General features: G+C 42.0%; 1 protein-coding gene across 2 annotated transcripts in view; it reads left to right on the top strand.

The window, feature by feature from the left end:
• The window catches only part of pigg (phosphatidylinositol glycan anchor biosynthesis class G (EMM blood group)), a 56893-nt gene that overhangs the window by 15606 nt on the left and 17134 nt on the right, over positions 1-24153 (top strand). Inside the window, exons 6-10 of one of the 2 annotated variants that reach the window (XM_031857700.1) lie at positions 345-557; positions 5901-6118; positions 6526-6810; positions 15504-15907; positions 17315-17506. In XM_031857700.1, coding sequence (XP_031713560.1) covers positions 345-557; positions 5901-6118; positions 6526-6810; positions 15504-15907; positions 17315-17506 — 1312 coding nt within the window. Of the gene's footprint in view, positions 1-344; positions 1110-2672; positions 5844-5900; positions 6119-6525; positions 6811-15503; positions 15908-17314; positions 17507-24153 lie in introns of those variants that run through there. The other variant, XR_004213107.1, reaches the window with a different exon arrangement.

Here is a 24153-nt window from a genome sequence, read left to right as displayed (position 1 = left end):
GTTATTGAAGGCTTTTTCTATTTTCCGTGACCGGTTCTTAAGGGGACAATCCACTGGCAGGCAGAGGGTTTTACCATGAATCGACCCTTTGGAATGAATAGAGGAAGAACTTCCTTGTTACATTCAGGTTGAACAGATTCCTTGAATTGTATACAGGCCGGTCTATCAGGGAAGGTTAGAAAACACAGCAAGACAAAGGCACCACCAAAATATCAAAAGTTAAGAAACTCACGTCATTATTTCACATCATGTTTTGTAGGCGCAGTAGATCCTCACTGTGTGTGTGTGTGTGTGTGTGTGTGTGTGTGTGTGTGTGTGTGTGTGTGTGTGTGTGTGTGTGTCAGTGGGAATGGAGAAGCCCGGAGTGGTGGAGCAGGTTGACCTGACTCCAACGCTGGCCCTGGGACTCGGCCTGCCCATATCTCAGAACAGCGTGGGCCGCATCATCCCGGGTGTCTTGGAGGAGACCTCACTCCGAGACCAGCTGCGCTACCTGCATCTCAATGGCCACCAGCTCAGCTGCCTGCTGAAAGACAGCACGCCCGACTATGAGAAAGGTGGGTTTACGAATTCGCAGAGTCCCACCTCCGGACTCGTTAAAGCTCGGGAAAGTCTCATCATTATGCTGTGTAGTTCAGAGGCTGCTGATAGCGTTCAGCGGCTACATTTTCCCCCAATTATACAACGATGTGACTTTTGCCGTTAGCAAGAAAACTCTTTCCAAAATGCAGTTACATTTTTCCTTACTCGATTGACATTGGTAGAACCACCAAACGCACATCAGGTCAGTTCCCATCACTCTTCTCCCAAACTATTAAGTAAATGGGGGCATCTTTTTGGAACGGCAAAAAAAAAATGTCCAGCACATGCAGTATCACGATCGTAATGTTTTATTTTCCCCTCACAACGTGACACCTAATAATCTGCTTAATGCGTGACAGAGGGTGTGGTGAAAAAAATTATTTAATAGTACCGAGTGAGTCCTGTAATACTGAAATAAGGAACATTGAGAAAAGAAGTTTGTCTTTGTATTATTTATTCCCTGCGCAGGCAGAGAAGACTTCATCGTCATACAGAGGATGGGCCCAGAGTCCAGCCCCTCAGCGCAGGTTCGGGGAACATCATGTATTTACATTTTAACAATTGATCAACAGTTTCAAACTGCCCATTGACACCTCCAGTCATCCTCTTCTTCGTCTGAGCTCATAGTGAACCCACCGACTCCTATTGCCCTCAGGAGTTGGGTGGGAGCAAAAACAGAGCAAAAAGGAGACAGAATATTAGTGTGTTGCTCAGCGTGTGCTGGATGTGCACACGGTACTTTATAGGAAGCTGTTTGCTAACACGTTAGCTATAACAACTCTGCGAGACGACGCCGCTACGTGGCCCAAAAAAAGGGTTAGTGCTGCTTTAAAGAAATAAAATGTAGGCGAGCACATGTTCTGACAGCTCTCTTTTACGGCTAGTAAAATCCGAACACGCCACAGAAGTTGTTGAGATAACATATGTGAGCTCGGATGAAGCGGATCACTGTCTTATTTGGATGGTTGTTTTATTTGCATTCCACTCCCCAGTTTTGTGCCTGTCAGATGGCGCAGACTTAAGTTGACTCAGAAACGGTTCACTGTAAGTAGAAGTCCGTCTCCTCATTATGCGCTCCATGTTGTCAGCTACATCAAAGTATGCATTTACAGGAAGTAGGTTACTAAAGGGTGACCATAGACACTGAACGTAATACACAGGAGCAGGGCTTTGAAGAAGAAAGACTGAACCCGGCTCCACCAGAAACCAAGCATCCGAGTGACAAACAGACAGACCTGTTCTGGCATGTCAGGGTGTAAGTGTTAAACCCTCTGTCTACTGGCTTCTATAAGTCTGTATATAAATGACCTTACAGCTGCGGGGAATCCACACAGATGGACTCACAAAAATGCTGTGGTCTGTTCTGGAACATTAATGGCGCTCGCTCTTTGTGCAAATGCATGCACATATCCTCGCGGAGTTCTGCTCCCTACTCTCATCTCGGGGTCACACTGTTTGTCAGAGTTATCCATCTCACAGCCACTCCCCCCACGTCTCCCTCTCTCTGTTGCTGTCCCTCGTTTTCACAAACATTTCATACAGCAAGGATCAAACGATAGCGGTCACCATCGCTGGCGTTTGATCAGTCGGAAGTAATTTATCTCATCATTTTAAATGAGACGGAGAGGAAAGGAGGCAGAGAGAGACTCTTTGATAACTGGCTTGTTTGGCAAACAATCTGACACGTGGCATTTCATTTGAAAATTCATAATCTTCTAAAAAGCAGTTTACTGAATCAGTCAAATAGCTAACGTGAAATGCTTTTGACGTGCCGACCAAATAGATTACATGTGATGCCAAGGTTGCTGACTGGCCTTCAGCCTCCCTGCCTAATGAGAATTTTCTGAAATCAGAAAAGAGGCACAAAAACAGCTTGAACAACTCTTTTATGAACATAGAATAAGGAATTACACTGCTAATGTTAGTAGCAAGTGTTAGAGGACTGATTTAAAATCAACACCCTGGATCTGTAAGATTAGCGTGTATTGGTGTCTAAATAACTAGCAAGATAAGTTTCAAATGAAGTCAATATTCCTGTAAATGTATGAGATGAATATGGAAGACATAGTTATTCTAGTTATTTTTTTCAGCCATCCTAGCGGCTTGGCTGTCTGTCAAGACTGAAACATCCCAAGAACGACAGGATGCATCGCCATTGAATTTTCATATTTTTTGTATTCATGGTTCCCAGATGATGAATCCCTAATTATGTTTGTTGATCATCTGACTGAGGGTAACGCATGTCTCAACAACCATCGAATGGATTGCAGTGAAAATTGGCCCAAAAATTCCTATCACGCTGGTGATCCTGATTTTTAATCTAGTGCTGTCATCTGTCCAACATGTATATGACTGCACTGCTTTGGTTTATTAATTAACATCTGCAAAAATAATGCACAACTTTGCATTTAGTGCTAATGAGGAAATGTCAGCATGCTCACACACAAAACTAATTTGGTGACCATGGTAAACATTTGACTTGTGTTGGTACGTCTCTTGTTGGAATGTTAGCATGCTGACATTAGCATTTAGCTCGAAGCCCCACTGCCTCAGTACAGCTCCATAGAGCTGCTAGCATGGCTTTAGAATCTTAGTCTCATTAGGATGTAGCTACATTTTAACTATTTCAGTATCGCATATTTTAACAACAACCTGCTCTCTAAAGTATTTTTTAAGCACATCTTTGTGATGTCTTTGGGCCTACAGATATTTGTATACATGTTGTCTTATCCTGCGTTGAATTGTGAGACAAATGTACGCCATGCTGTCCTTAAGAAAGTGTGTTGAACTGCCACAAAACTGCAAGTGTGGTAAGCAGCAAATATTGCTTCTTCAAAACTTAATTTAAAACTAACTACTTCTTTCCACATTAGACACCTTACCGTGCTGGCAGCACATTTCCACTCTATTTTGGTCCCTGGTTTCCATAGTGATGGGATGAAATGGAAATTATTTCAGCAGACCTACATTTGGATGTGTTGATTTTAATTTTATTTTTTGAATCAGTCCACTTGGGTAATCATGAAGCTGTTATGCAGTAAAATGTAATAGTTGGGATGATATTTTAAGTACCCCGGCTGTCAGACACCTGTTGGGGTCAAATCTCACTGGGTGTGAAAGAAGCGTGGCATTTAGTTTCATCAGGGAGACAAAAAGTACCAAAGAAAACATTTAGAAAATATTTACAATGCCTAGAAACTCTCAGCTCGAGTGTGACGCAATTGGATATACAGTATTAAGATTTTGTCATTGTTGTGCAATCTTTCGCAATCACTTTTCTTTGTCTTAAAGGAACAATAACTTGCAAAACATGAAAGTGACATTTTCAAAGTTGAACTCCGTACGAGTTTAGAAACATCTTGTTCTGCCTCCACTTGTCTCTGCCAAGTTCTCCATCTGTCTGCCTTCTTTCTTTTTTTAATTCTGTTTATTTGATGATTTTAATCCGCTCCAGTTATCACACTGACATCAAGATTGCAAAAGCTATATCCAAAGTAGAAGTAATTAAAGTGAGCTCCCACATGGTAACTCTTTGGATTTTCTCTTGACTCCTAGATTCCTCTTCCACCCGTTATATATGTTACCCACCCTATCGGATATTCTTGTGTATCTCCTTTCTGGTATTATTTAGCCCTATTTATTTTTGAATTTTGTTTGATTTAATATTTTCTTTTACTCAGGCCATTATTGTATTGTTATTTTTTAGTAACCTTAGTTGTTATTTTAACTGTTCCAATATTGCCCCATTTGTTTGATTTCTTTTTTTTTTGCGTTTTTGATTGATTTTGGTCCTCAGACTATATCAGATTTAATAACATTTCCCAAGTATTTCTCTGTTACCAGAAGCCCAATTAGAAACCTCACATATAAGCTACAAGCACACTTTGACTGTCCTTCTACAACCTGTTTGTAAATCCATCACTGTCCACTTTGTTTCAATCTTCATATTGTGTTTTTCTTGTGCTCCTAACCTCAGGCATCTTGGAGGGCCATTAACCAATCCGTGTACTTTTAGACAGATGAAACATGGCCAGGGCCATCGATACCCGTGTGATTCATGCCTGTGGCTTAAGGTTCTAATATTTCTACCAGCCCGTCTGTCTGGCAAAGCCACAGTCACTATTTATCACCCCTATGCCTATGCCGTTGAGATAGGTGTTATACTGCGGAATATCGTTTTTAGGTGTGTGTGTGTGTGTGTGTGTGTGTGTGTGTGTGTGTGTGTGTGTGTTTCGCTGATGTATACCACACATCAAACCTCCGCATTGCTTTGTCCTTGAACATGTTCCTAAAGCACTGAAGTGAAATGAAAGCAGGCGTCACTTCGTCTGCTGTGAGCAAACGTGTGAGTGAGTCATTGCTCGTCATCGTTAGAGTCCTGACAAATTATAAATTGTCTTTTTAGGACTAAATATTTTTTTTTTTTTTATTTTTTTTTTTTTAACCACAGGCATTTTATTATCTTTTCAATTTTAGGAATGTTATCGACACAGGAAACAGAACAAGGAAAGGCTTAATTGTAATAGATTTCCCATTAAAAGAACATCCAACATGCATCAGAATGATTGATGAAGTCATGAGTAGGATTACTGAACTCTCATTCATGAAGAAAGAAATGTTTGTATTGTGTTTATGAGAAACGGCAGGATAGGCAGCCGTCTGAAGAAGCTTTTTCTGAAGTGAGACAAAGCGCTCCAGGCTGCCTTCACTTTTCTTCACCGTTTTCATGATTTAGTTTGTTTTTTAATAAACTGATGGTAAAATATGTGGTTCCATCTCCATCCACTCGTAGCTGAGCATCCAACAGCGGTTGTAACGTTGCTAATGTGTTAACTTACAATATGTTGTTGATTGTTGATGTGCTCCCCTAATAATACTGAAACTATTGCATTCATTTGGGAGGCAGTCTGCAAACAGAGGGTGACGTTACATAATAGAAAAGCACAGATTGTTTTTTTTGGGAGATAAGTTGAATTGTCCTGATGCATCAGATGGTATTTGGTGATAAATAAACAGTGCAAAATGAATATGACGCCGCATCAGGAAACCCACAGAGGATATTAATGAGATGCTGCAAATGTCCTCATTGTGACAAACCTATATTAATGCAATAGCTGCTGACGTTCCAACAAGAAGTTTTTTGCTGCATATTAAAGTAATGCCAAGTATTTGAGTACCTGACAGGGAACATCAATGTCAAAGTAATCCCTGATTAATGCTCACACCAAAGCCACACTTTGTAAACATGCCAGCTGTTGATAACCGATAACCCCCCCCCCCCCCACACCCCACCACCCCACTTCTTCATCCCATTCCAGAGGCAGGCTTTGAGCAGTTCCGCATGGCAGAGAAGGCTCATGGGAGCTGGATGAAGCTCTTCCTGGAGGGCAACACCTCCGAGGTGCTCACCAACATGGGCAACAAGGTCCTGAAGCAGTACCTGGAGGCCCTGGCCGCCATGAGCTCGGCCCTAAGCAAGCAGCTGGGCAAGTACGACATGTACTCCATGGTCGCAGGCACGGTGTTTGTGTTCCAGGTGAGTGCAGAGGGGTTCCGTTCATCCTGAGGACTATAGAGGCCGGTAGATGGGCGTAGCCGGTAGGTCAGTGTTTCGTTAGTGTATGAAAGTCACAGGTGTGAGGACACAAAATGAGTCTCTTGTAAAGAAACATGTCCACATTAGAAAAATTTCTTTTTCAGTGCAGGATAGTTTCTAACGGTGGGATTGCCATAAATAGACTGAGAAGGAAAAAAAGCTTTAATAAGATGGAACGGCCGTAACTATCGATACTACAAACTCTAAATACAACATGTGCTCTGTATGCATTATATGTTTCAGATGGCACTGCTCTTAACTGCTCAAACACTGTTCACGTGTACTGTGTGTTTCTGCGGTCGTATCAGTTGAACAACAAAGTTCTCCTTCTCCTCCGGGCCCCTCAGCTCCTGCTGGTCCTGCTGCTGGCGATGCCTGAAGCCCTCAGTGGCGAGGCGACCGTGGACCTCCCCGTCCTCTCGGCCCTGCTCTCCCTGCCTTTCTACCTCCTGTGCCTGCTGCTCGCCTCGGTGCACGTCTTGGTGTGCACCTCTGCCGAGAGCTCCTGTTACTTCTGCAGCCTCTCCTGGGGTCTCGTGTTCGCCGCCGTCGCCTTCTCCTCGGCGATGTTTTGTATTCTGGTCTCCATGGCGATGCGGCGACTCCCCCTGGGACCGAAGATTCACGGGAAGGTGAGGCCGTGCACCTAAATATACCACCCGTGCAGATTGGAGCAGATGTTTGTCCTCATAGGTGTATGTGCACGTGTGCTTTATCTCCATGTAAAACCTCAACGTTTGAACCGGTCCAGCTGCGCTGTGATTGTTTTATAACAAAGAAGATTAAAGGGACAAGTGAGTCATCTAAAGTTAGTTTTTCATCCGGAGACTGCTGCAACTTGCTGCTGTTTAAACTTAATGGGTAATACATGGCCACATGCTAAAGGGGCAGCATTACACCTCTACTGCTGGGTCCATACAATCTTGATTTACAGTCATCGGCTATAAACATTTTGAGAAGCAGTCTAAATAGCTATCTTATAATATTCATGAATGGCCTCCGCCTTCAGTTTCTATTGGTCATCTTTGTGTTTACGGTGCCATTAACTGCCGGCTGTACGGTTCATTGTATTAAATCTAAAATGGCAGAAATTTTGCTCCACGCTCTCCTCCAGGCGAAGTCGTCTCCCGGTGGCGCGGAGGACAAAATGAAAATGTTCTCATTTCTGCCGCTTTGGATTTAATCAAATAAACAAACTATGAAAACGTACACGAACCGTGTACCTTCAATGTGATTGACGAGGCCTCGGGGCAGTTCTTCGTCCTCTCGTGTTGGACTGAGGACAGACTGGACTCTGCCGTGACTCACTATCGCCTCTCCAGGTACAAGTGGTATTACATGACAGGACGGGCCGGGGCTAGCTGGTTAGCGTGCTAATTTCAGTAGATATCTCTGCAACACAATACAAAGACGTCTCTGGCCTGACGTGAACACTGTAACCTCTTCACATTCTGTTGTAAGTGTTGGTTCATTTCTGTGATTGTGTCAAACAAAAACTTTGGTCAGATCTTACACGTTGCACCTTTTCCTCTTATGATTTCATTTCTCACGTCTTGCGGGTGGAGAGTTAATGCCTTTTTAGAATACCAAAATGTATTTGAGAGAAAACCTACTAAATCCACTGAGGCTCAGGGGGGCTGGCACGCTCTTGTCTGTTGTACCCCCACTTTGTGATATACTGTAGCTAAGTTTGCAAAGCCTTTACTAATGCAGACTTAAACCACTTGAAGGTATTGTGAAACAAAGGGCTGAGAAAAAGTTTTAGTAGATCTTCTTTGATCTGTTAAAATTGAAAAATCTCTGCACCAAAAATTACATCCGTACAGAAGTGCTTCAGCGAGTCCCTATTTCTGGATTTGAGACTTCGGGTGCCATTTATAAAAATAAACAAGTGTTTGACCGTATGCTCAGGAAGATGTTAAGGTAATAAGTAGTAAAAACCTTTGATATATTGAAAAATATTTTGGTTTTTGTTGACACGTAAAAAAAGTATGAGCATGTTTTAGTCATTCAATGCAGTGACTGTGAGAGTTATAGAGAAGGAACCTCTGACTCAGCATTTCTGTAACCCCTGAGTTGAACTGTTAATGCCAACAGCACAACAAAGGAACCATGTATTTATCACAGACGCTGCCACAGTGTGCTCTGCTGCAGGTTCACTCCGTGTCCCAGAAGTCACAGGCTCACTTTGTTTTCCAAATCCACCTCACAGTTCTGAAACACGCTGCCGCATTGATGAACATAATCCGTCCGTATCAAAAATGTTCCAGTCTAGCAGAGTTGAATCTGTTGGGATCATTGCGTGTCTCCAGCTAGTTGATGCCCTCCACGCCGCATTATAGAAAGTTTATTTATTTTTTTTTTTTTTTGTTGTCAAAGCAGCGTTACTCCAGTGAAGCGTGATGGGAAGGGATGAAAAGTCGTAAAAAACTTGACTATTTTCTGCATTATTAAGTAAGAAGAAACTGCAATAGACATGAAGCGTTATGTCAGTCGGTGCAGCAGCAGACCATGGATATTTTAAGAGAACTGGATGCCATGTCTCAAGAGAGAGTCCACTTCATTCCAGTGAAAGATGTTCACAAACCAAAATAGTTTTCAGGCTTCCTCAGGCTCCTGCGGACACTTGGAGTGTGCTCACTGTACGGTCAGGTACGCCTATAGCTAAAACTAATGCAGTCTAATACGACAGTCCTGCGGGTGTTCCTACTATTTTGTCCACCCCTCGGCATTTATATGTTGAACAACAGAAACACCTCTCTACAGTTCAACAGCACCTCAAACTTCATCCTCCAAAACGATCATTGGAGCCTTCACGAGGGGAGGATTTGTTGCAGGACTGTTGCATTAGACTGCATTAGTTTTAGCGAGGTGTGCCTCATAATAAAGTGGTGAAATAGAGTGTAGCTCTGAGCCGGCCGACCTCCTGCTGGCTCCCCGCGTACATGAATTGCATGTCAATGACTTCTTCCTGATGCAACTCTTCGAGGCTTTTGTTGGATCTTGATAATAAAAAGTCATGTTGAAGTTTACAGCCGTTTCTTTTGTAATGATGCAATTATGGCCACTTCCTCAAAAATGTCAGCTGATTTTAAGACTCTTTAGAATACACTTTAGACTTTCTGAACTCTGTAAATAAAAGAGACTTCATGGTTTAAAAATATATATAGACATATTGATTGATATATTTTCACGAGCTTCATCCTTTAACACAGTGGTTCTCAACTGGTCTGGACCCACCATCACCCCTTAATGACAAGCCCCAACCCACTAATATATATATATATATATATATATTCAAGAAGAAGTCTAGTAGTAGTAACGTATCTGTGTAATAAACAACTGCCAAATCAAATAAAGAAAGTACACATCAATTATATTTTAACAAATAACGGCTGGATTAAAAAATAAATTTCGTAACAAAATTAATTTTAGAAAAATTATTTCCACTGAATTGTCCTGCAGCTTTAAATTCAGTTCATTCAGGGTGAAGTGAAAAGGCCACAATATTATATTTTTCTCATCCTCTAAAAAGAGAATTTAGTGTTGGAAGAATTCACCTATATGACTCTGGTCTCTCTGGCCAATTTTCTCTTTTGGAAATCGTCCTATGATTTGACTTTCACAACTCAACAGTCCTGCTCTGCTCTCTATATCCTCGTCTCTCCCCCTTGTGTCACGGTGTGTGTACATCTCACTCAAGTCAGGAAACTCGTCAGAATACCCATATTTGATTGGATGAGCTGCATCACATGATGTGATTCACAATGCATTGGTCGGTGTTTTTCCTGCACCGCTGAACAAGTGCCGTAAATGCTGGAATAATTCCGCTGCATAAAAAATGCCCTTCAAAATAAAATCACATATTTTTTTTTTTTTTTTGTCAGTCAAAGGCCCGTGACCCACTGAAAACGGGTCTGCGACCCACTTTTGTGTCGCGACCCACCAGTTGAGAATCACTGCTTTAATACATTCTGATGAGTGCCAGTTTTCCGCATGTGTCAGCTGCCAAAGAGACAGTTTACACAAAAGTTGTCAAACTAATTAGAAGATTAACCGAGAGAAAAGAGGCCACGTCATTTCTAACGACACACTGGTGCCGGCAGTGGTTCTGATGGTTTTTGGTAGTCCAAATTAGTTCCATACATTGTTTATGTGATTTTCTCTTCCCTGCTGTAACGGCTATGTTGAAATGTACTTGTACAATTAAAAGTAATTGGCAGCGATGGTTGGACCGCTCCTCCTAGCGGGGCAATCAATCAGATATAGTGGGACTAGTTATTCAGAAGGTGAAAGCTTTCAGTCTTTAGTGTTTGTTTGAATTGGCCTAAAAGATGAGTCCTCTTTACTGCCGCACCTCTTTGCTCATTATAATTTATCTGTAAAGGTTACATCTCATTTCCCTTCTGTGAGCTTTGCGAAAGTGCTGAGAGGGCAAAAAGAAAAGTCGGGAGGAATCCACTCGGGCCGTTTGGGTCGGGTGAGGAAATAAACTCCCAAATCTTTCCACTGGAGGAGGAGGAGATGCACAGTGGATTGTTCTGTGAGATATTGTCTTTGAGTTAAAAGAAGTGCACATAGCTCAGCTGGCAGGTAATGAGTGGACTACTAAAGAGAAGAGTGCGTCCTCATCCAGCTGCAGACTTTTTCTAGAGAGGTGAGACAGTCGGACAGAAACTAACTCAACCGATGAATACGTCAAACATGTCCTGTTGTTACGTTTTTAGAAAGATTTTGACTACACCTTTAAGTCTCTGTGAATGAGACAATGACCACAACATTAAAGGGGAACTAATGATTTTACTGTTTGACTGCAACCTACAATTGATATCTTTAATTGTGATCATATGTTTTGATTCATTGACTAACGGCAAAGTGTCAGAGAAAGCTTTAAAAAAAAAACAAAAAAAAAAAAAGGTTAAAAATCCTCACATTTAAGCTGGAAACAGAATGTTTGTGACTGGATAGTAACGCATTGCACACAACATGGTGGTGTTTCAGCAGGGCTGTCTGTGTTTATGATTTATGTGAAGAAAGTAATGCAATTAACACATAATTTATATCTTTAATGCATCTGAAAATGAAACGCCTACAGTGCTGGATGCTGACTGGCAGACCGTTCCAGCAGTGATACCGGCTATACGAGCTCATAACAGTCTATATTTATGGATAATAAACTATTATTAGTCCTGAATACTGCTGCGGATATGCTGTTAACTACAACAGCTTGCTGACAATGACTTGCAGTTGCTGTTAGAATCCATTTTAAGATATTATTGATGACTTTGAGAGCAGTATATGGATCAGTTCCATGTATTGCTAATATATCTTGTTCTAATAACGGTGATTAAACATTTACAATCACGGCCCATCTTTATGGCCAAGATCTTTATCTCTGTAATAACCCGTGTGAGGAAATATAATCAGTAGACTCTTTGTCCTCTAAGTCATGACTGACAAACTCATTTTGATATTGAGATTAGACCCAAAAAAAAGCAGTTTTAGTGTCGCACTATATTAGTATTGGTGATGAATTCTGCTGGAAGTCCTCTGAAACGTTCTCAGATGGTATTAAATCAGCTTGAGACGTTTTTGCATCTCTTTGGACACTTTTCAGCAACCTTTTAAATTGACTTAAATACTTAAACAGCGCTGGAGTTACCATTCAGGAAGGATGATATTGTGCAACAAAGTTCCAATATGGAGACGTAAAGGGTTAGAAATGATCTGAAGTCAGATAAGGTCTCGTTATGTTACAGTAGACAATCGCTTGAATCGGTGTGGAATCAAAGCGTAAAGCGGCGGCTGCTTTGACTTGACAAATGACGGCTTTATGGGCGGCATCCAAACCTTTTATTAGAGGCCTCCTGATTAGTTTCTCTGCAACTGGAAGATTAAGTGCACTCACTAACCCACCGCCCATCAAAAATGTGATTAGAATTCCAGTTGAATGAATTTAAATAGCCGAAAGGTGAGTGTACCGCATTTAAAAGAAAAAAGGCAATATTAACCCTTAACAAATACCCCTTTTTATTTTTTGGCCTAAAATCGTAGAAATATGATATTAACTGGCATGCATGCAAAGATGGTACCAGGGGCCCTACAATCATTTTAAGGCAAAATATTACTTTATTTTTGACAAAAAGGTCACCATCCTGTCGTTTCACTGTGCTTTGACATGATGCAGGGAAAGCTAGTGAAAGGGCAGAGGAGTAACATCCTTTATTCATACATTAGGCTTCAGTTCCGGTTGTGATTGATGGATGTTCTACTGTGGATGTTGGCCCAGAGGCTGCTCGGAAAATATGTCTCCCTGTTGTGCTCTTTAAATCAACAGAAGAGCATATCCTGGCTCTCCTCCATTGTTTCAATTGTATAACTGTCTTCTTTTTAAATAATTAAACGCACATTTCCACATTTATTCACTTTCTAGCGAAGAGCAAGACGAGGAGGTCGATACCGCTCATATCTGTTCATTAAGTGTACGGCTACAGCCAGACGAAGGTTAGCTTAGCTTAGCACAAAGACGAGGAACAAGTGGGAAACAGCTAATCCACCTACCAGGACTTATACCGGTCACCTTTATGTCTAGTTTGTTTAATCCATAAGAAAACCAAAGTGTATCCGAGGGGTTATGTGCTGCACTATTTCTTGGTTGGGACCAGTTACTTCCTGGAGCAGCTGGTTGAAAAAGTCACAAAAGCTAAGCATGAAGCACAAAACTTAAGTGCTCTTGAAGGTTCGTATGGAGAAAGTACGTCATTAATATAATTAGATCCTGGTCCAGTCAGTGATTGTACACCTGCAGCAAAGCTTTGGGATCAATTCTCTTATTTGTTGTAATATGTTCACGTGGTTAGAACTCGGGTGGCTGCAGTTTGGATACGTTGCAGCTGCCGAAGAGCTTTTTAGAGTAGGCTGGAGATCAGTCTTGTTTTAAATGGTCTAACCAGCTTGAAATGGATGCATGGATTAACCTTTTGAGATGTAACCGATTTAATACGACTGATAATTTAAGATCTGTGCTATCTGGTATAGTGCTATGTCATGCAAGCTGAAAACTAGTGAAATTGCATCAATAGATATAATAATAAGGTAATAATAGCTCTGTATAAATGATGTTGCTTCCTAATTCTTTCAGTAATACTTCTATCACGCTCGTCTTTCATCTCCTTTAAAACTGTGCCAACAAGATTTCATCAGTGTCGGAAAACATGAGCAAATGTTGCTTTTGAGATTTCATAATTTACCGACCAGTGGAGGAGAGAGAGACTCCAGTAGTGGAGCTGGAAAAAACATATTGCAGCTCCCTTTGGGCTGTGATGTGTTTTATCAAAAAAACAAAGAAGCTGTTCGCACACAGGACATTCATCATATTCTCAGTAATGCAACGGTAGCTCTGGTTTTGAAAAATGAATGGGCAGACCCTGCTTAACCAAAGACTCAACCCTGAAACATAAGCAGGATAAAGAACTATATTTTGTGAAAATTAAGTAAAATAAAGGTTATTCAATCTGGGAGACATTCATAAGAATATGAACTTGGAAACAAAAATTGTGATGGAAAGAGTTTCAGAAAGAACAACCTAGATACTTATAAATGTATGCAACCTAGATGCTGTAAATCCTGTATTTGCCACAGTTGAGTGATGATGTTTTCCTTTTTATTTTTGTGGAACACAACTACCAGAACTAAATATTTAATGTCACAGCATGTAGTGTAAAGCAAACGGGCATATGTGTGTGAAAGCTCCGGTCCCACAGTGAACTGGTGCTGTAGCCTGCAGACAGAGGGAGCTCAGCCTCAGGTGAGCCCAGGCTAAGATGCATGGCTGTGTTTGATGGTTGTGAGCTGGGCTGAGATGTCGCTGCTGAACTAAGAAGGCTGGCTGAACTTGAATTGAACTTGCTTTACATGGCGATGAGCCGTCCCCACTGGACCAAATGATTTGCATTTGAGTATGCGATTGGACGAACGGCAATTATAGAAATGTGATGACCGACCGCAATTCATGAATGACGGCTCACGGTCTCTGTCTGCTGCAAAAAAGTCCTCTATCACTGTTTCTCAAGCTCTTATTCTGGAAGCTCTCTTTTTTAAAATGGAAAAATATCAGTTCCTGCAGTTTCCCCATCACCTAATGCTATCTCAGCTGAAGACACGTGTTAAATAAATCAAAAAATTAAATACTTTATAAGTGAGACCAAATTAATGTATTTAAGTGGAGTTAACATTTCATTCTTTTCATTTCCTCTCTTCAGTAAAGCTAACAGAATGTACGCTAGGCTTTCATATCAGATTCATTATGTAAGCAGGCTACAGTGATTAGAACAACACCAACATTCTGGCTCCCTCAGTAAGCTTAAAGATGTACTGCAGTAATAAACTTTAAATGAACAACTATGGAATAACTCCTGCAGTTGTGTTTGGAAACCCCCATAAAGTATCCTCTAACCCACCTGTGGGCCCCGACCCGGTCTCTGGGAACAACTGGCCTGTACCGTACGTGTGTGATGACGACTGAAGCTCATGTAGTAGCAGAAAGGGAAACAGAAGTCTGGATATTGTTTCTTTGATGTGAAAAGTATGCAGTATATGCATCAATGGACACATATTCTCACTTTTTAGTTTGAAGTGATAATAGAGCCGCAGGTGTAAGTGGTTGCAAATTGAACTGTTTTATTATGAAGCACATGGGTCATTTAACGAGTGTCACTAGATGAGGTTTTTCAATATTGAAGTATATTGGTATGAATCACCCAAGCGGTAGTTGGGTCCCAATGATTATCCCACTGAGTGGAACAATTATATCTGCCAGTGGATCCGCAGTACAGATGTGGGCGAGGGCACAAAAGGTTGAGTGAGCAGTCATGGTAAATGGACTTGTACTTGAATCGCGCCTTTCTAGTCCTCCGACCACTCCACGCGCTTTAAACACTAAATGTCATTCACCCTTTTACATTCATAACCCATTCATACACTGATGGCAGGCTACCGGTGTCAGGCCTGTGTGCTTGTGGTAGTTGGTATGGTATCAAGTTAAAATGGTCTTAAGTTGAATAGATTTCTTGAGCCAGCGAACTTACTCCTAATATTGAGAATTCGGTATCTGTTACCTTTGTACTTTTGGCTACAAACATGATAGTAATCGCTTGTGGAGATCCCAGATCTGGATCTCTAGCAATATCTACTGTTTCAAGGTCCAAGAGAAAAAGAATGACCTCTTTGTCAGACGTAACGTATAAATGTTGTTTGCACTGTTGCACTGTTTCCTGTTGTAACCACAGGAAACGCATCTTAATGCTCTTTTTGTTTTCTTTCACAGTCTCCATCAAGGAGCGGCGGCAGTGAGTGGTCCCTGTCGGAGCTGGACGTGTTGCTTCTGGCCGGCACGGTCGGACACACCCTCAGCTTGGCGGCGAGCAGCTTCGTAGAGGAGGAGCACCAAACCTGGTATTTCCTGCTCAGCACCCTCTGCCTCGCCGTCTTCCAAGACGTGTGCCGCAAGTACTTCAGAGAGCAGAGGGGCCCTGGAGATGAGGAGGAGCCCATCCTCCCTTCCAAAGACTGCCATCCCTCTGCTCACCCCAGGGCAGAGGTTTGCTCCGAGAGGTGGCTAGCGTTAGCCACGCCGCCCTTCACTCTGCTCTGCTGCCGACTGCTGCGCTCCCTCAACCAGACCGGGGTGCAGTGGGCTCATCGTCCCGACATGGGACACTGGCTTAACAGGTTGGGTTTACCATCAGTCTAAAATGAACAACAAACAACAGCAAAAAATATAACTTCCTACATTTAATAATGGCGATTCTCATTTTCAAATGCTGCTTTTTTTATTTCACTCCAGCATTTTTGCAGGTGACTCATCATCTCACTTGTTATGACACTTGTCATTTTTGCAAAGCAGAGTGTTAACTTGCAGCAGCTACCTGGCTGATGCATAATTACTCTTGGCACCATTATGATTCCTAAGAGGTTCCTCTGGGAGAAGACGCACCACTCTATGAATAGCAAAGAGACGGAGTGGTCCGTCTTTCTCTTTGGCTTCTCTGAAGTCTTCGGCCGTTCCCTATTTATCAACACAAAAGTGGTTATACGTAGAGATTCATTGTAAATAAAAAGACAGTGATACCAAATTGTCCAAAGACAACAGCCTCAGTAGTCTAGAACGCAATGCAGCGACAATCTCCATTTGTCTCTCCACCGACCCGTAAGAGCAACAGATCAGTGTAAGCAGCTCAATCCTGTTCTCTGGGGAATATACAGGCCGGCCATTATGTGAAATCTAGGACATAGACGAGGCTGGTTGAGTGAAATATACAAGGAAATTACAGTTAATAACAAAGTGAGTCACTGAATGATTTGGTTATCACAGACTTAAGGAGCGCTATACAAATCTTTTCACCTGACACCGAAGCATTTATTAAGGGTGTTTTTCTGGCTGAGAAGCTGACAGGACCCTCCACTTATTTATTTTTCTTTTCTTAAAGATTCAAGACGGGAAAATGGGTTCTGTGATTGCTCAGTCTGAGCCATTAACATTCTGTCAACAGCACGGGGGCAGGGGATTATGGTTTGTTCTTTAACATGCATCACATCGTGGAATAGAGATGTGGGTTCTGACCCTTTCTCTGTCCGGTGCTGCCCTTTCTTGCTACCTGCGCTGCCCGTTGCTTGGATAATGAGATCTAGGTAGTGTTACGTCTCATCTTGTCTCAAAAGTACTCACCGCTGTCTGTTCCAGCAAAACGTTCCAGCAAAAAATGTCCTTTGAGGGCTTATTACTCGTCTGTGCTCGGCGGCGGTGTAATTTCAAACTCTACAGCCTTAACTCCAGTGAACAATTGAAGAGCCGTGCCTCTTTAAAGTTCAAACTACTGCTGGCGGATATAACTGACCGTGTTTCATCTCATCCAAATGTTCTCTGTTGCTCAGTAAATAGTCTACTTCAAGGTTTGAGCTTTCTTTTTCTGATTGGGCAGATTCATTTTTGCTCATTATATTCTACAGTGAAATAAGGGAAATGTTGAAATGCATACTATGTGTCCTGTAATTGTGTTCTTAAATTGAATTCGCTCATAAAACTGGGAGAACTCCAGCGTTTTCTTAACCCCAGGACCGCTTGTCTCTCTGTTCCAGCTCCGAGCACAGGACGGTGCTCTCCCTGCTGGCTGCTTTCTGCCTGCTTCTCATCTACCTCCTGGTTCAAAGACGCTGTTCGTGGGTCTCTAAGGTCGCCCTCGCCCTCGGACTCCTGGGTGTCTACAGCTACCGGGCAGCTGTCGGCAATGTGTTGTTTCCCTGGCAACACTCTGGTCGAACTACGTCCAAGTAAGTTCTTGTGAACTCTTTGATTTAAGTTCATTCACCATCAAGACTTGGCTAATTGCTGTCCCCTGTTAGCGGGTTGGTTAACAGTGCAGGAGTGCTGAGTTGCTCTGTTTGAGCGTGCAGGCTTAGGACAAACACTCACACACCCGCATAACCTCTGAAACTCCCCCCTTGGACGCCGGCGTCCTCGTCCGCCATTATTGTCTTTCAGAGGCGGGAGCTGGCTCGGTTTTAAAGCTAGTGAAGATACTGGTAATACATGAAACTAGATATCCTAAGATATCCATTGGTGCCAACCATGTCATGCATGTCAGGAGGGACGATTAATTAACAACCAAAGTCAGGCAAAACTTTGGTGAGGGAAGAACTGGCATGGCCATTTTCAAAGAGCTCCCTTGACCTCTCACCGTAAGTTATCAGAATGAAAATGGGTTCTGTGGGAACCCACGAGTCTCCCCTTTACAGACATGCTCACTTTATGCTAATCCCATGCAGTATGGGGCAACATGCATGCAGTACTTTGCATGCAGTGTAAATGCATTTCCACCTAAACAGTCTCGGTGTTGCAGAAATTGCATTTGACTGGAAAGTTGAGATTCTTGTGGATCCATTGAGCCCGATTGTAGTCAAAAGTGGTTAAATGTTGCACCGTGCCACTGTGTAGCAAATTTGAACAACCCCAAAAAAGTGCTGCGACAATTGATGAGACATAAAGTGAGCATGGGATTGGCTATCGTATGTTTCCTTCTTAATGTTCTAAGCCCTTGTATACTTCAAACTTTCAACGTTTCAACAGGCGCCGCACCGAAACACAATGTTTATTCCAGATGTATCACTGGAAACACGTGACACGCAGTGCTGTGCTGCAGCACAATTTATCTTCAGGTTCCCAGCTTTCCGATGATTTATACTTTGTACATAATTATGTGGCACATGCTGTTGACCTGCTATCTCCCCCTAAAGATCCCCTAGCCCCCCCTAAAAACAAGAAAAAATGGGTCTATGGTTGGATCTGTGGTGACGAAGTGCTGTGCAGTTGTTTTTTATTTTCTTTACATCAACCTGCATTAAATCTCCCCAACCCAGTGTACCCTCAAGTCCTAAAAAAAAAGGTCTGACAGCATCTCAAATTAATTTAATTACACTGAGAAGCGAGTCGCACAATCTATGACTGTTGATTTTAATTGACAGTAGTATCGACTATTCTTTTCTCCTCTGGCACCCACACATCCTGTCCTCCTAACTGATGGAAACAAAGTCACGTTCTCACAACACAGAGGAGTAAGCTAGAGAATTAGAGTTCAGATTGAACAGGGATAGTGAGGAGGCAATACATCAACATGCAGAGTATTGGAATAATAGTTTTGTAAATTTGCTTTTCATTTGGCTTGAAAATTATTCTTTTTTTCAGCTTCCATGACTGAAATACAAAACCATGCACTGCTCATCGTTGGGTTTGGAAATATGTCGGAGCTCCTCGGCGAGCCTCAAGATGTGCAAAATACAGTGCAGGCTGTAATCTTAGCGCCTGTTGGCACTGAACAGCAACCGAACATGACTATTGGAGGTCTTTTAGAAACCATGTGTTTTCAGCCAGCGGCATGGCTTTAGAGTTGACAATGTTGGTCGGTTGGTCGGTCCACCACTTTGGTGAAATATCGCAACAACTATTAGACAGATTGCCATAACATTTTATACAGACATTCGTGATCCCCAGAGGATGGGTCCTAATTGCTTTGCTGGTCCCCTGACTTTTCTTTTAGTGCACACAGCAGGTCAAAGTTTGCACTTATCTGAAATAGTATTTCTTGGACGGATTGGCACAAAATTCCGTTGACATTTATGATCCCTAAATGTTGCGTGATGTTGGTGATCGCTTGGCTTGTAAGTCAGCAGAAGGTTCATATTTGTGGTTTTGGACTATCTGCCATGACATGGGCTCACACATCCATGTTTAACACTGGATGAATTACAGTAAATTGGTGATTTATTTTTATTATAATCTATAATATAATTTCCACATCTTAATTTATCAAATACCTAAGTTTATGTACAATTATCTGCAAAACTAATGTCATTCCCATCAGCTGTATACCATTGTCATGTTAGCGACCCAACAGTAGGATTCAGCACCGCTGTGCCTGAATACAGCCTCACAGAGCCTCTAGCATGGCTGGAGACGCTAAGACTTCTTTATGTAATAAAATAAAAATCATATTAAATCAAGCAGTTCTTTGACCGATTTGGGGAGCAGAATTAGCCGCGGACATTTTCCTGATTATTTGCAAAAAGCAAAAGAATATTCAACTTTGAGAAGTTTTACTAGCTACTGCACTGCTTAATGATAAGGGGGGTGCTTTTCCAGCTTTTTGGGGAGGAATTTGCTCTTGAGTTCCTCCTGCTATCGTTAAAAGATAAATCTTGAGTTTGTATTTGTTGAACCTGCAGCTGCACTGAATCCCTTGTGGTATACACCTGAGGATAAGAATCTCCTCTCCCAGAGCCTCAAACCTTAATCAATCAAACTACAAGCTTCATAATCACCTTCATTTCACACAGTGTATGATAAAACGGTTCCTGTGCACCTTAGACAATCTGTGTGTCCTTGAACTCAACCTGAAGTAATGAAAAACCATGTTTAATGTGTGCCTTAAAAAGAAGACATCATTATCCTTGAAAATGTATGATTCTTTACACTGTAAACACTGGATCCTTTAGCACAATCTATATGTAATAGCTGCTGTTAGCATTGTCCAGAAAGAGAGGCGATCGACCATCTTGCAGCTGCTAAGTGTGGTAATTTTTCATTCTGCAGACTGTAGCTTGGCACAGAGTTATCTCCTACTAACCCCCGTCAGAAAATAATGAGTGTGCAGGCTTGCACACAGTTCTCCTGTCTAGTTTTCCTGACCTCCCTTCATCTATCAACAGTACCTGGCCTTCCCTAACCCTTCCTGTTCTCCTTGGCAGTCTCTCCTACTTGCTCGCCTAATTAAAAACTCCACCTCTCACCCACACAAAGACACCTGACTAAAGCCATGCAGGGACGGACTGCGTGATTGACAAGGTTGACGTTGACCCGGTCCTTCAGCTTTTTCTCTTCAGACCTCAAGGTGTTGATCATTACGGCGATCCGCCTCAAGAATGTATTTTAGACCGAGTCCACAGAGGGAATCGCTGGCTTTATATGGAGCTAAGACGAACTGTAGTCTCTGGTCTTGTGAGATCTCAGGTGCTGTATTTTGATTGCTTGGCAAGGAGAAGTTATGTTTGTGTAATTATAGTCAAATTTATTTCTATCTGCTGAGTTGTTTGAATCAATATTGGAAATTTCCCACGGGTCAGTTTCTTTTGCTTTGGTATTGTCAAACAATATTGTTGAACTTATGGTTGTTTTAGATAGAATATCAGTCATTTATTGTTCTGTGGAATGAAAAAATTAATTTCAATGCTGTATTTTTTTTCCCTACACACTGTAAAGTTAAATGTAAAAAGGGACGGCTTTGTGCAGTGACCCTTCTTCAAGGCTGGTCCTCCTGGGTGACTCTTTCTGTGTGTTTTACAGCCCCCCCCCCCCGGCTACTCCCCGGTTCCCTCCTCGCCTTCCCTTTGTGCCAACTGCCTAATTGCACTGTTGCATCTTTCAAAATGGCTAATGGGGTTGAGAACCGCTAACGCTGCTCACTTTAAACGGTTCAGAGTTACTTGGATTGATGTCACTGTGGATACAGTTCGTCTCTCTCGTTCTGTGTTTCTTCCTCTCACACACACACACACACACACACACACACACCCTTCCTTCTGGCATAATCAGACATGAACCTAAAAATAGACAACTGACAGAGCAAATGTACTCCGCATTATTATTTTATGTTACTTGTATATGGAGATTGACTGATTTCAACCCGAGCACAACGATAAAAAGTTATCTACAAAGAAAGGTGAAGTGAAGGTTATGATGAAGCAAATTATATTTTTAATGTTTTAATAGGAAGTAGCTGAACGTCAAGGCAGCCGACTGAGGGCCAAGCCTGTCTAAGCCTCTATTCATCACAGCCAAAGTTTCTTTCAGTCTCCACCACATTGTCTACCAAACGTGACGCTTACAACAAGCATTTACTGTGTGTGTGTGTGTGTGTGTGTGTGTGTGTGTGTGTGTGTGTGTGTGCGTGCGCTTCACACCTGCACATAACATGACCCATTTTATCACGTACTGCTTTCTCTATAAAGGGGCTGTTTCCAAATTTAAAAATATTCATGCATACCGATCCCGCTTAAAAATGGAAATGTATTCAAACTTGTCTCAAAACACCTGTGAAACCCCTGCCACACACACACACACACAAGCATTGTCAGACAAATATTCACACACAGAATTCACTTTTATTACCCAAGAGGTGACCCATTTTATAACCCTGTTTCAAAGGCAATTCTGTGTTGGTGCAGCACGTCAGTGGTAACATTTAACAAATCATTATTCTCTATTGACTTTCAAGAATTGTTCATAAAAGTGCTTTATTGTGTACTTATTCTTTCTAAATCATGTTGGTTTAAAAAAAAAAAAAAAAAAAAGCTGATTTCAATATAGAGCATCAAGCTGGTATTGATCTGCTGAAGCATTTGGTAGACTAAATTAAATTGAAAATGCAATAATGTTTTCATTTCCCATGGGTGTTCTCTCACAATTTTGAAATCGAAATTGCAAAAACCAATCAACATTTAATTTTCAAAAACCCTGCTTTATGGTTTCTGGTGAAAATGGAAAAGCGTTGCGGCCGACTGAAGTTACATTTCAATGCTGTTTGCTGAATAAATTAAATGGCAAATGAGCGCATTCGCAAAGCTCTTTGACTACGTTGGCTGGTTCTATTCATGGAGCAGAAGTTTCACTGTTCATTGCTGACGTAGATGAGGTCGTGTGTTGTGCCCCCACTGAAGGTAAAGATCAGGTAGCTAGCCAACTTAGTCCCGCCTTCCGAGAATGACTGACAGGTTGCTAGGACTGGAGTATGTAGATGCACCTTCATTTTAACTTAGTCTGCCAGGTTCTCCATTGATCTAGTGGTTTGTAGTGTAATTAGATGTTTTGTCTGTGACCATTGTTTCAAAGTCTGGCACTTTGTCCCAGCGGCATTTCTACGGTTGCGACTTCGACGTGCTCCAATGTAACCCACAGAAGGACCACGTCTCAGACAGAGTGGGCCGGCCCTCCTCGCTGTTGGGCCTCAAAGCTTTCCTCTGGCAGTACGTTACTTGTTTTGGCTGATTTACTGCAAGTGTTAGCCCGATGCAGGTGATTGATGAAGAAGATATACCAAACATGTTGAGGGGATCGGACGCAGTCTCACCTTTTCTTCTTCACTTGCTGGAACACCCGCGCTAGTTTCCAAGGTAACATGAAATCCAGGCAGCTCCTCTGTACCACAGCTTGTCAAGCAACAGTTTTCTGTCTGCTGCTGCTATTAACATTACAAGATGAAGCAAACTATCTGATCGATTCGGCCGGTCAAGTTTTCTCACCAGCCAATGGAGGATTCCCCGAGATCCCCCGAGGACTTAAAGCCCCTCAAAGCCCCTTTAACATCTGACATTTTTACCTCGGTAACATTCAATACTCGTGACTAAATGAGCTGCAATCAAATGTCACGGTTTGAATAAACATGATGTGGTTATGGTTATATATGTAGAGTTTGATACTTTAGCTGATCTGCTTCATCAACACTGTGAGTGTGGTTTGATCAGATCAGGAAGGGAATTCGGAAACGTGACATCACCTTTTCCCCCAACTGAGCCTCGCCCACCTCAAACTAGTGAGAAGATGCAGACAGATGTGGAATCATCAAAACTGTGTTAAACATTTTGGGAATATTCAAGATGGAAATTTTTTATGGTGGGAAATAACAGGAATAAAATGAAAACATAGGGGTGATTTGCTCAGGCTGTATTTACATGTCATACGGTAAACAGACAGAATGCATTCATTAGTTAAATGCATACAATGTGAAATATGCCATGTGGTGAGTTAGCTAGCAAGTTATCTAATTGGGGAAAGTACTGTGATAATTTGAGCCAACAATATGGGCAGTGTGCAAACTTAGGGTTTTAAAGTGGACAACCAATTTTTAATAGTGAATTTTTGATTGTGCAAAATGTCCTTAACCTTTGGACATTTTCCAGAACTTGCGTGACCCTGTGCTACCCTAATCATTAGGAGAATATGTTTAGTATGAAAGCTCCACCAGAGAGAATCGGTGTGTGAGTAATGCTGTGTTGGACATATTTTGAGCAGAGTCATTTTCCCTGTACCTGACTAGATATACTTTGATCCATTGATTAATGAATACATTGGGGATACGGTATTACTGCGTCTGCCCTAATGAATGTTTAATGACCTGCCTTGTCTTATTGATCTGATAGTGGCACTCTCTAGAAAGACTTTAATGTTTCAGGGCTGTAGTTCTCAAATGCACAAAAAAAGAAAAGAGCACTCTTAGCATTGTTCCTTATGATAAATGTGCTCTGCTGGAAGACGCAGCTGAACACCATTATCACAACAAGTATGGCCTTTTCTTTGCTGTTGTTCTGGAACGAGAGCGAGCCGTGTGTGTGTGTGTGTGTGTGTGTGTGTGTGTGTGTGTGTGTGTGTG

Source organism: Anarrhichthys ocellatus, unplaced genomic scaffold, assembly GCF_004355925.1.
Source record: "Anarrhichthys ocellatus isolate YVR2014 unplaced genomic scaffold, GSC_Weel_1.0 scaffold19, whole genome shotgun sequence".
In the NCBI taxonomy this organism is placed as follows: domain Eukaryota; kingdom Metazoa; phylum Chordata; class Actinopteri; order Perciformes; family Anarhichadidae; genus Anarrhichthys; species Anarrhichthys ocellatus.
The sequence above is the reverse complement of the archived record's forward strand: the minus strand, read 5'-3'. Positions and strand labels throughout refer to the sequence as shown.